Source organism: Orycteropus afer, unplaced genomic scaffold (genome assembly GCF_000298275.1).
Source record: "Orycteropus afer afer isolate SDZICR_OR568_19922 unplaced genomic scaffold, OryAfe1.0 scaffold00843, whole genome shotgun sequence".
NCBI classification, from domain to species: Eukaryota; Metazoa; Chordata; class Mammalia; order Tubulidentata; family Orycteropodidae; genus Orycteropus; species Orycteropus afer.
Genome location: NW_006922430.1, coordinates 368,752 through 382,213, shown reverse-complemented (window position 1 = coordinate 382,213; position 13,462 = coordinate 368,752). Strand labels below are relative to the sequence as shown.

The 13,462-nt window shown below is 41.3% G+C and overlaps 1 protein-coding gene across 1 annotated transcript in view; it reads right to left on the bottom strand.

Annotated features, from left to right (window-relative positions):
* The window catches only part of LOC103212054 (MICOS complex subunit MIC25), a 215,284-nt gene that overhangs the window by 35,937 nt on the left and 165,885 nt on the right, over positions 1-13,462 (bottom strand). The window contains exon 3 of the mRNA XM_007958056.1: positions 8,779-8,849. Coding sequence (XP_007956247.1) covers positions 8,779-8,849 — 71 coding nt within the window. The remainder of the gene's footprint in view (positions 1-8,778; positions 8,850-13,462) is intronic.

Sequence of the window (13,462 nt, the reverse complement as noted above, 5' to 3'; positions counted from 1 at the left end):
GCTTCATCTTTCTTTGCAGACTGGCTGGTGGGTTCGAACCACTGACCTTTTGGTTAGCAGCCAAATGTCTTATCCACTATGCCACCAGAGCTCCTTTTTTAAAGGTCTGTTAAAATGAATATGCTTTTACAGAACACTGCACATGAAATACGTTTTTTTCTGGAAAATCCACCCTGGTCATGGAAGAACTGGATTCTAAGAGACGAGTTTCTACAGACACCACTGTAGCAGGACCTGTTGCAGCCTTCTCAGGGATGTCAGCAGAATCAAGAGCCCTTATGGGTTGCAGAGAGAGATTATGGGCTGCAGACCATAACCAGATTTGAGGGAAATTCTTTATCATTCAACTTCTCAGGGTTGCCCTTTCAGGAGTAGCGGCATATGCATACCCCCATGGGGCATCTGCAGAGGAGTGACCCATGGCCAGACAATGTTGATATGCTCAGAGCAACTCTAGAAGCACCAGTGCCCCCTCCTGCAAGTTAAGCTAAAGCCCCTGTCTCTGATAAAAGACTTCTCCTTTCCAAGGCAGAAATGAACAAGATGATATCTAACCAACTTTTTCTTTTGAAAAAGAGGATGGGGACAACAGTACTTGGGAAAATAAATCTAAGGGCAACGATGCTAACCGGTAACCTCTCTACTGATTAAAAAATAAAATAAAATAAAATTCCTCTACTGTAATAACATTTAATCCCCAGAAGCTAATCTAAATGTAACACTCGAAAGAAAACAAAAGTGCCCCAGCCACTGCCTTTGGGGACTCTGGCTTTATTCCCAAACTGAGTCCATTAATAGAGCTGGGAATGAAATGCTATTTCAGCCTTTGTTGAGGGGAGGGGATTAACAAATTGCTGCCTCTAAGCCCAGTTTCTGAGTCATGGATCTCTGAGCACCAAGAAAGGACGGGGCTGATGCTGCTGGCTGGGTGAGGCTGCCCTTCCCCTTAAGCCTATGACTGCCATTGTCAGAACTATATGAAGTGGGGAGTCAGTCAGAGGACAGGGCACTTCAGACCCAGCAGGATGTGAACTGAGCTATGCCCCCGCAGCCCCTTAGTCAGGGGCCACGCCAGTTACGCAGCAGCAGTAAACAAAATCCAGGAGCTCACATTCATCCTCGCCAGCCCTGAGAAAGGCGCCTCTGGGCTTTCCAGGACTTGTTCCCCCTTCTCCCTCCCCACTCCTTGCAATGGATGAGGCCAACAATCAGAATCCCACTGGAAGCAGCCTCTTCCCACTGCCAAGATGTCACAGATTACCATCCTTGGTCTTCTGATCTAAGGTGTCCCTGGTCACTCTCTATTGTACTACCCAGTTTTATTTTCCTCATAGCACTTTGTGAGAGTAGGGCCAGTTCTACACCATTTAGGCAAGTCCTTGAATAATGCCTGGCCCAGAAGGCACTCAGTAAATCCAGCTGAATGAATGAGTCATCCTGGCTTACTACAATTACTATACTACAAGTTTCCAGGTAGGCTTCTTGTATTATCTCAACACTACTGCTGTTTCATTCTCCCAGTTTTTAAAGCACAAATCTGATCATATCAATTCCCCATGTAAAAACTTTATGACTTGTCCCTGCCTGTGGGATGAATTCTATATTCTTTAGTGGCATTGAAGGCTCTTCACACAGGACCAACCTGCCTGCCTGCCAGTGCCAGACACTTGCTGCTCTGCCAACCCAGCCCCAACCTTCCTTGACTGTCCCACAAAGAAAGGCCCACTGAGACTTGGGTTCCACTGCTCCATGACCACAGAGCCATCCTCCTCTACTTCACCTTGGCCAGTTCAATGCCTATTAATCTCTTAACCTTCTCTGTGTTTTGGGAGAATTAATTGCTCCATCATCTCTACTCCAGGAATACTTTATTCATGCACTGCTGTAGCACTCATCATGCATTACAGTGGGTTTTTTCATTCATTCACTATTCACTGAGTGCTTAATACTAGATTGTGGGGATACAAAGATGACTAAAACACGGTTCTGCCCACACAGTAGGCACAGAACAACTTGCGTCTGTCATCTACTAGAATGTCATACTTGAACAAATCAGAGCAAACAGTGCTGCACATGGTTATCAAAGGGGAGTCAGGGAACTGAGAGGGCATACAGGGGCCTGGCGAAGTCTATCTGGTGCTGACGGAGGATTCTGCAGGGCTTATAAAAGATAAGCACATGACAGGGGGTTTGAAAGATGACAGTGCTCCGTCTAGGGGTAGGAAAGAGACATTGCAGGCAGAGGGGCAGCTTTGGGTGTGTTTGCCTTCTTGACTTATGGGTGAGCTTTTTGAGGGCAAAGACTATGACCTGTCACCATGAACATTTCGTGTGTGCCCTGATGCCTGCCCTGACCCAGCATCAGTAAAGGTTTGCTGAACTAAATTGAGGGCAAGGGCCAGGACATCATTGTTTACTGCTGTCTTTAAAGAGAAATAATTATAAGAAAAATTAAGGGGGAGGAAAATGTTGCAAGGCAAATAAAATCCAGGTCCTCATTGACTCTCTTCTGTAGGTGGTTGCCCATATTGCCAGGGCAAAGGTTAGTGGGATGAACAGAAAATGTTCATTCATAAAGGTTTAGATAAAATAGAGAAGTGAGAGACGGTAACAACAAACTAACTTGAACATTATATGAGCTAAAAAACATCTAGAATGTCTTGTTATATGGAGTATAATGAATACTGTAATAGATAATCAGTCTATCAGCTCACTTAATATATGCAAATTGGGGAAGCTCAAGTGCCTGAAAATAATTTACTCTCACAGGTGGGTCCAAATACTAATCCTGTAATTTAACAAATCCTTTCTTTCATGTGAAGGAGCCCTGGTGCTGCAGTTGTTAAAACTTTCAGCTACTAAGCATAAGGTTGGCAGTTCGAACCCACCAGCCACTCCACAGGAGAAAGATGAGGCAGTGGGCTTCCGTAAAGATTTATCACTTCGGAAACTCTATGGGGCAGTTCTATTCTGTCCCACAGGGTTGCTGTGAGTGGTCACTAAGTTGACAGCAGTGGGTTTCTTCCAAGTGAGGGTAAAAGCACACTATAGCAGCTCAGCTCTGGCAAGTTCCAAACCATGGAGCCTGTGAATAAGCCCTCCTTGGATCAAAGTCCTTGGAGCACCATGACTCAGTTTCAGGAAATAGTTTATAACCATCTTCCTTCAACTCAATTGTTCTAACCTCTTTGAGGGCTGACTCTTTGTGGGGCCAGTGAGGACAGTACAAGTTTCCTGACAGTGAGAAGCTCAGGCAGGCTCTGAACGAATCCCATGGGAAGAAGACTGAAGGTTGTCATAAAAAATAGATGTGACACAATAAATGCAGGATGTTCCCTGGAGTCTTAATCTCTTCCTTCAGAAAATCTGTACAGTTCTGCCTGCTGTGCTGTTTGTGAGGTAGAGGGGCACATGTGTGTGCTTGTGTGTGTGGTGTGTGTGTACACATACATATTCTGATAGTCATTTCTTTCCCAAGAATAGGACTCTTCTGAAATAAGAGACCCCAAACTGTGAATGTCAGCCTCGTTAACAACACTTCTCTTCCATACTGAGCTCTCTGTTGAGCCTATGCAGAATCTCAGATATATATGCTGGCTTTGGCCCAGACCTCAGTAAAACTTGGTGGTCCCCAAAAAAATTGCAAGAGCTACACATGCCATAAATGCCTCATACCAAACCCAACCCAACCCACTGGCATTAAGATGATTCCGACTCATAGCAACCTCCACAGCGTTCCCAAGGCTGTAAATCTTTATGGAAGTAGATTGCCTCATCTTCCTTCTGCAAAGCTGCTGGTGGGTTTGAACAGTTGACCTTCTGGTTAGCAGACAAATGCCTTACCCATTGTGCCATCTGAGCTCTTTTTATGAATGTATAATACTACTATAATATTCAATGTTTGATTTAGTTTGCTTCAATGCTTACTTTTCCTTGACCTGAAATGCCCCTTTCTGCTTGGCAACTTCTAATCATCCCTCAAAAGTTAAGTTAGGACCTCTGCTTCCAGTTCTAATAGAGTAACTTGCGGAAGACCTATGCTCTAGTCTGAGAAAAATTTTATAAATCAGGTTTAAAAATATCTGTTTGAAGGAATCTAAGGACCAAAACAACTAGGACCTCAGGGTCAAGATTATGAATATAAGGGAATTGCAGAGAGGTACATGTTCATTCATAGAACCACTTAGGGGGGTTTTGCCAATTTTTGGTACATGGAGATAGGCTGACAGTCAGACAAAGAGCTTCAGCTAAAAGGCAGAGAAGCCAGTAGAGATTCTGGCAATCTCACAGAACTGTATAGAGACAATACATTTCTTTGGAGTTTGAGGTTGCCAAGGCAGTTAAGACTTCAGGAGTCAAGATTCTGGAAAGATGGGAGGTACAAGAATAGTAAGCCAATACTTATTGGTTCCCTCTTTTTTAAACTATTTGTCAAATTATTGAGCTACTCAGGCAAGAGTCTAAGAAGCTAAGTAAAAGGCCACTGAAAAGCACAGTGGAATTTTCAGAAGTCTCACAGAGCTGAAGAAGTAAAACCAGGGGTCTAGGGATTACTAAGAAAGATGAACTCTAGCAAACCACACCTTAGAATTAAAAGTAGACTGAGCTTTTAAAAGAATGGCAGCCAGCCTCCAGGAAACTCAGTCTCTGATGAGGTTAAGGAGAACTGCCTTCATTCAGATGGCCAACAAGGAACAGGGCAAGGCATTTTAGGAAATACCAGACAAAGCCTCTGTAATTTCTCTTCACAGTGTCTGGCATTCAGTCAAGAATTAAGGCACACTAAGAAATGAGACCAAGGTGATGATTGGGGGTGGGGGGGCAGGCAGAGAGAGAGAGAAACAACAGAAACAGACTGTCAGATGACCACTTATAGAATTATTAAGACAATGACTTTAATGTAATTAATATATTCATGGACTCTAACAAAAAAAAAAAAAAACCAGCATGAAGTTAAAAAGCAAAAAAGAGCATAAATGATATGAGGTACAATAATACATGTAACTGAATGATCAAATAGGTTGAAGTTTTATCTGAAGAAATAATGGGTAAGAAATTTCCAACACTAACCAAAGACATCAAGACAAGAAGTCCAAGCAGGAGAAAGAGAAAGAAAATCTGTAACTAAGCACATTACAGTAAAACTGCTAAAAACCAAAGACAAAGAGAAAATCTTAAAAGCAGATAGAAAAAAAAGAGAAAGCACTTAAAAGTAGTTAGTAACAATATCAACAGCTAACTTCTCAAGAGAAAAATAGGTATCAAATGAGAATGTAAAGATATCTTCAAGGAGCTGAAAGAAAATGAGCGCTATATTCTTTAAATATTGAATAAAGATAATCTCAAACAAACAAAAATAGTGAGAATCTATAACCATTAAACCTATGTTAATAGCAATTTTAAAGGAGGTTCTACAGTCAAAAGAACCACGATCTCAGAAAGAAACACTGAGTGTAGGAAGGGATGAAGAATAGGACCAAAAAAAGGTATGTATGTGGGGAAAGACAAATGATTATACAAAATAATGAGATGATGATGATGTCTTATGGAGTCTAAAATACATGTAAAGTTAAATGTATGAAAATAATTACACAAAAGGAAGGGGTAAATGATATTAAAGCATTTGTAGGATCACAGCATTGTCTGGGAAGTGATAAAAGTAGTAATATATATTATAACATAATAAGTCATGGTGCATATTGTAATATCTAGGCTAATCACGGAAAGAATAATATAAGAATGTATAATTGCCAAGGAAAAAATGGAACAATAAAAACATTTGACTAATAAAAAAGAAATTAACAGAAGAGGAAAAAAAAAACCTCCAAAAACAGAGAGGACAAACAAAAACAAATAGGACTGACAATATAAACTTAAAACTATTGTTAATTAAGTGTAATAATACTTTAATTATAAAATCAAGGTTGTCAGATCAGATTAAAAACAGTAACAAAACCCCCCTATATACTTCCCATTAAAGACTTATCTTACATAAAAACTCACTGCCGTTGGGTTGTTTTCGACTCATAGCAACCCTCACTGGGTTTCTGACGCTGTAAATCTTTACAGAAGTAGATTGCCCAGTCTTCCTTCTGTGGAGCAGCTCGTGGGTTTGAGCTGCTGACCTTCGGTTATCAGTCAAGTCCCTTAACCACTATACCACCAGAACCCCTTTATTTTACATATAAGGATTCAAAAATGTTGAAAGTGAAAAATAAAACATGCAAACACTAACCCAAAGAAAAGTAGTGAAACTCTATTATTGTCAATTTAGATTTCAAGATAAGAAACATCACTACAGATAAAGAAGAAAACTGCATATTGATAAAAGGGTCAATATACTAGGAATATGTGGCAATTTTAATTTGTATACCTCTGATAATATAGATTTAAAACATATAAAACAAAACCTGATAGAAGGAAAAGGAGAAATAGACAAATCCACAATCACAGTGGGGTACATACACTTTCTCAATAACTAATAAACAGACAAAAAAAAATCAGCAACAATATTGAAAATTTGAACATGCCTGACCAAACTGATAAGCACAGAACACTATACCCACTGGCAGAGTGCATATTCTTTCAAGTACACATGGGAAGTTTACCAAAACAAGTCATATATTGGTCCATAAAGCAAGTTTTGACAAATTTCAAGGGACAGAAATAGTTTAGTTTCCTAATCATAGTGGAATTAAACTATAAATCAATTATATAATAATAATAATAATTAGAAAACCCCCAAATGTTTGGAAATTAAGCAATATATCTCAAAACAATTTGAGCCAAAGAAGAAAACAGAATAAAAATTAGAAAACTTTTGACCTGAATTATAATAAAAATATAGTATCTCAAAACTTGTAGGATGTAGGTAAAGCTGGGTTTACAGAGAAATTTATAACCTTAAACACATATATTCGCAGAGAAATAGAGCTGAACATGGTACTTCATTGCTCCTAGGACAAAATCAAAATCTCTAATATGGTGGCAAAGTCCTGCTCGATTTAGCTCTTGTGGATTCTCGGAGGTACATTATTGCCTCTCTCTCAGCATTCATTACTCTCCAGCCACACAGGCTTCTTTCAGTTCCTTGACCATGCTTAATTACTTCCGGTCTCAGGACTGAGAACATGCTGAGCCTTCTGTTTGAAATGCTTTTTCCTTCCTCTGGCCAACTTCTACTCTTCTGGTCATATCCTTAGAGAAACCCTCCTGAACCTCCCAGACTACTAGGTTAGGCTCCTCTGACAGACCACTTTTAATTTAAATTTCCCTTCATGGCATTCAGCATTGTAATTAAATAACTGGGTAATTGCTTCTTGTGCAATTAATTTTTAAATACTGTTTGTCATCGCCCAAATGCTATAAGTTCTTTGCTGCAGGGACTGAAGCTGTCTTGTTTATCATTTGTATCCTCACTGTCTTGCATGGTGCCTGGAAAATAGGCACTTACAACATGCATGGTAAATGAATGAATGAATACATGGGCCACTCATTTACTATCTAAATAACCATTCGGTTTACTCAAAAGTTATTAAAGACCTCCACTGTCTTGGAAGAAAATTCCCCACTATCACTGCTGACAGCAGTTGGCTTTATTTCTATGGCACTTACAATGCAATTCAGTCATTTGCTTGCTAATGCAAGAAATCTCCTAATCAAGGATCCCTTCCCCCAACAACGTTTAAGGAAAATACCTTCTGACTCTACACAGCTTCTTGTTTAATCCATTTGAGAAAATACATAAAATGCTTTGTAAACTCAATTTATCGATCAAATCTGCTCTACTCTATGTCAATCTACGTGCTGTAAAAGTGATTCAAATGACAGTCATTATTAATAACAGTCACACTAATACCAACACCACTCATTGGTATCCTAGGTCTACTTTCCATGGAGTATCTCATTAAACTGTCACTTAAAATGTTTCTGTTTTGTAGATGAGGAAGCTGAGACCCAGAAAGGTGAAGTGACTCACACAAAGAAGTACAACCAGGCAGTGGTAGGGCTGTGGTTTGAACCCAGGTCCATCTGACTACAGAGCCCAGGGAGGCTCTGACCAATCCATCCTTCTGGATTCTTACATTCAGAGAGACAGGTCTCCAAGGGACAAAGCACAAGCCAGTGCACAAAAGCTAAGGGGATCACAGTGCAAACTGTGCTCCGGGAGCAAGCACTGAGAATCCATCTGGAGGCCCTAAGAAAAGGCTTCACCAAGCTGCGCCTTACTGTCAATATATAAGAAGTGCTTAGCATAGCACCAGGCAAGCGGAAGGTGAGTAGGCTGCTCTACAGAATGATCTCCACAAAGCAGGGCCAGGAACACTTTTTGTCTACTCCCTTCAGGGTCTGATTACCAGCAACTCTCACAGCTAGAAAACAAAAAGCAACCCTGCTCACCAGAGTCTGGGCCCTGCAAGTATCTCTGCTGCATCTGCCTCAACCACACTTCAATTTACCAAAGAGCTGGTGAAGAGCTGGGTGCTAATTTGGTCAATTACAGAGGACCAATGGCTGCTGTCAATCCAGGTGAAAGAGCTGAATAACAGATGGTTCACTGTATTATGACAGAAATCTGAAATTGGGCAGGTGGTGGCAGATTTCAAGCCACATGTGGGAATTTTCACAAATAAGCAAAACAATAGCGCAACACACTGCCGTTGAGTGGGATCAGACTCATAGAGACCGCTACTTGGGTTTCTGAGGTGGTATCACTATGGAAGTAGACTGTCCACAAATACAGTGCAAGTTTACAAAGAATAATAAACAAATTCTTACTTTATTGTGCTCTCCATTTTTGAAGCTGCCTCATGGAATTGCTGTGAAGACAGCTTATACATCTCAGCATTCTATAAAGAGAAAAATAGAACTGGTTACCAAAGACTGAAATTTCCCTCTGGCTTCCTTACAGGATGCAAGAAACCAATAGTTGCTGTTTTCTTGACCAATGTCAATGTAAACTGGTGATTAATCCACAGCTTGGGTTCTTGCCCACTGTGGTCAGACTGCTGCTAGAGAATCCTAGACCACCAGGTTGGAAGAACATTCTAAGAACATCTAGTTCAGGGATCAGCAAACCAGGACTCATGAGCAAGTCCAGCCTGTCATCTGTTTTTGTAAGTAGTTTTATTGAAACATAGCCCCATTCATTGTTCATATATTGCCTACAGCTGCTTTTTGCTACAATAGCAGAATTGGGTAGTTGCAATAGGGACTGTATGACCTGCAAAGCCTAAAATACTCCCTTCTGAAAAAAGTTCACTGGCCCCTGTTCTAGTCCAATGCTTATTTTATAGATGGACTCTGATGCCCAGAGAGGTGAAGTGACTTGCCCAAAGTCACACAGCAAGTGGCAGCACCAGCACCAAAACCCAGATGTCTAGATTCCCAGTCCGGTTCACTCTGCTGCCTACCTCCTCATCTGCATTGCAGTCATTGGTCCAGAGTGCTGTAGACAGTTCCAAAGCACTTTTATTCTAAGATTACATATTCTATGTGCACATACAGAGGCAGATCAGTGTACAAAGAGCTCAGGGTTAGGAAGAAGACAGAGCTAGTTTCAAATCCTAGCTTTACCTCTATGTAACTCTAGGTAAGTTACTTCTTTGTACCTTCAAGGTGAGTAATCCAAGGTCACACAGACCCAGAACTGAGCTCTCTCTTTTCCATGTCATGTTCCCAACTTGTTCACTGGTTTTCAAAGGAGATCAGCAGTCATACCATCTGCTGAGCCCACATCCCACCAGGTGGGAGTGCTAAGAAAGCTCATAAATAGGTGAGGGGAAGAAGCAGGGCCTCAGAGCTGACTTCTCTTATGGGAGGCTGTTTCAAGAATGATACAACCACCAGAGATGGTTCATGAGACAGGGCAAGGCCAGGTTGCTGGGTGGGAACAGGGGCGGGTAGTGAGAAGCTCACCAGTGCTGGTGATATAAACATCAGCAGATGCCACACAGTCTGCCTTCTACCTGCCAGGCCTGATGCCAGCCCCTGCACAGACTCTCAGGAAGGGAGTATTAACCCCATTTTACAGATAGGAAAACTGATGCTTTAGGTTTTAGGGGACTACTGCTAGCATGTCTCACTCAGTTACTGCAACAAGCTTGCAAGGTAGGTGAAAGGACTTGCCCAGGTCACATGGATTACTATGCCTTAGAGCTGGGGTTCCACCTGGAGACATGCTGCTCTTTTCATTTCACTACGGCAGAGATAGCCTGGCCCACAGGGAAACCAGTCACAAGGATTAAGCCAGTCCTCAGAGTTATGGCCATAGTAGGGAAAGCATCGTATACTCCATGGATGTGAAAGTAAGCAAGGCTTACGGATGGGCAGTGTCATCCTGTAAGGACTATAGAGTGCTGAAAGCCAAATCTGGGCTGGAACTAGATTCCCTCACCCTTATGATTTTCTCACTGCACAGCGCTGCCCCAAAGGCAGAGGTGGTGAGCCAGGGTGCAGAGGTGTTTGGAGACAGCTTTTCAGAGTGGCCTGGAAGGCGGAAGGCAGAGAGCTGGGTGCAGGGTTTGAAGCAGCTTTAAGGTAGGCCAGAAAGTTAGTGGAGCGGCTTGAACAACTAAGGGAGACGAACATGTCTGTCAGTTTGTCGTCTTATGGTGGTTTGAGTGTTGCTGTGAGGCTGGAGGCTATGCCACCGGTATTGCAAATGCCAGTAGGGTTACTCATGGTAGACAGGTTTCAGTGGAGCTTCCAGGCTAAGACAGACTCAGAAGAAGGAAGAGGCCATCCACTTCTCAAAGAATTGGCCAATGAAAACCTTATGAATAGCAAAGAAACACTCTCTGATATATTACTAGAAAATTTTATGAATAGCCCTGGAACACTGTCCGATATAGTGATGGAAGATGAGCCCCTCAGGTCAGAAGGCACTCAAAATATGACTGGGGACGAGTTACTCCTCAGAGTAGAGCTGACCTTAATAATATGGATGGAGCAAAGCTTTCAGGACCTCCAATTGCTGATGGGGCACAACTCATAAAGATAAGAAACAGCTGTAAACATCCATTAATAATTGGAACATGGAATATACGAAGTATGAATCTAGGAAAATTGGAAGTTGTCAAAAATGAAATGGGATGCATAAAGATTGATATCCTAAGCATTAGTGAGCTGAAATGGACTGGTTTTGGGCATTTTGAATCAGACAACTATATGATTACTATGCCGGGAATGACAAATTGAAAAGGAATGGCATGCCATTTATCATCACAAATAATGTTTCAGGATCTGTCCTGAAGTATAATGCTGCCAGTGACAGGATAATATTCATATGCCTACAAGGAAAACCAGTTAAGACTACTATTATTCAAATTTATGCACCAACCACCAAAGTCAAAGATGAGGAAATTGAAGATATTTACCAACTTCTACAGTCTGAAATGGATTGAACATGTGATCACGATGTGTTGGTTATCACTGGTGACTGGAATGCAAAACTTGGAAACAAAGAAGAATTACTGGTAGTTGGAAAATACAGCCTTGGTGATAGAAATAACACTGGAGAATGCATGATAGAATTTTGCAAGACCAATGACTTATTCATTGTAAGCATCTTTTTTCAACAACACAAACAGTGGCTATACATGTGGACTTCACCAGATGGAGTACACAGGAATCAGATCGACTACAACTGTGGCAAGAGGTGATGGAGAAGCTCAAGGTCTTTGTTCTGGTTACTGAGTGCCACTCTGACAAGAATATACCACAAATGGGATGACCTTAACAAACAGGAGTTTATTCTCTTACAGGTTGGAGGCTTTAAGCCCAAGTTCAAAGTGCCAGGCTCTAGGAGCTGTGTGAAAGCCCCTCAACCTTGGGCTGCAGCTCTGCCTCCTGCTCCTGGCCCACTGAAGCCAGAGGCATCTCTTCACTCAGGCAGCTACTGGCTGATGAGGCTAACAAGTCCAAGGTTGACAAATAAAATGGCACGGTCCCAATGTTACAAAACCACACAGCAGGCCACTAACTCACGTCCATTTTAAGTCCCAAGGTCGGCAGAGCACGGCAGGCTGCTGAACAATGATACAGCTACATGCAGGGTCCAAAAGTGCCATAAACTCAAGACTATCCCCAAGGCTTCTGCTTATATACAGGAAGCAGACCACATTCCCTAAGACAGCTACTCAGCTGCTCACAGTAGATTCCACCAAGGAGTTGATTACTAGTCTCATCATGGGGAATACTACATCCAGCTGCCCAGCCACTCAACCAGGCCCAGCCAAGTTGACACACAAACTGAACTACCACAGTCTTCATCCAAAACAAGGCCAGAAGCTGACTATGGAACAGACCATCGACTGTTCACATGCAAATTCAAGTTCAAGTGAAGACAAGTAAAAAAAAAGTTCACGAGAGCCAAAATATGACCTTGATTATATCCCTCCCAAATTAAGAGACCATCTAAAGAACTGAATCGATGCACTGAACACCAATGATCAAAAACCAGAGGAACTGTGGGATGACATCAAGAACATCATACATGAAGAAAGCAAGAGGTCATTAAAAAGACAGGAAAAGAAGAAAAGACCAAAATGGATGGCAGAAGAGACTCTGAAACTTGCCCTTCAATGGAGAGTGGCTAAAGCAAATGGAAGAAATGAGAAGATAAAACAGCTGATAGGAAGTCTCACACTCTCAAATCTCAAAACCTACTATACAGCCACAGTAGTCAAAATTGCCTGGTACTGGTACAATGACAGACACACAGACCAGTGGAATAGAGTTGAGAACCCAGAAACAGATCCATCAACCTATGGTCAGCTGATCTTTGACAAAGAGCCTAAATCCATTAAATGGGGAAGAGACAGTATGTTTAACAAATGGTGCTAGGAAAATTGGATATCCATTTGCAGAAAAATGAAACAAGATCTGTACTTCACACCATACACAAAAACTAACTTCAGAGGATGAAAGACTTAAATGTGAAATCTAAAACTATAAAGTTCCTCAAGGAAAAAATAGGGGCAAATTTAGAGGCCTTGATATATGGCATAAATAGATTATCAAGCATAACCCAAAATGCACAAACAGCAGAAGAAAAACTAGATGAATGGGACTTTCTCAAAATTAAATTTTTATGTGCTTCCAAACACTTCTCTGAAAGAGTCAAAAGAGAACCTACAGACTGGGAAAAAATATTTGGCAACAACATATCTGACAAGGGACTTATCTCTAAAATTTATGGAAAACTCCAACATCTCAACAACAAAAAGACAAATAATCCAGTTAAAAAATGGGCAGAACAAAAGATGGAAACAACTTAGGTGTCCATCAACTGAGGAATGGATATCCAAACTATGGTACATACATACAATGGAATACCATGCAACCCTAAAGAATAATGTAGAATCTGTAAAACATCACATAACGTGGATGAACTTGGAGGACATTATGCTGAGTGAAATAAGTCAATCACAAAAGGACAAATATTCTATTAATCCGTTAT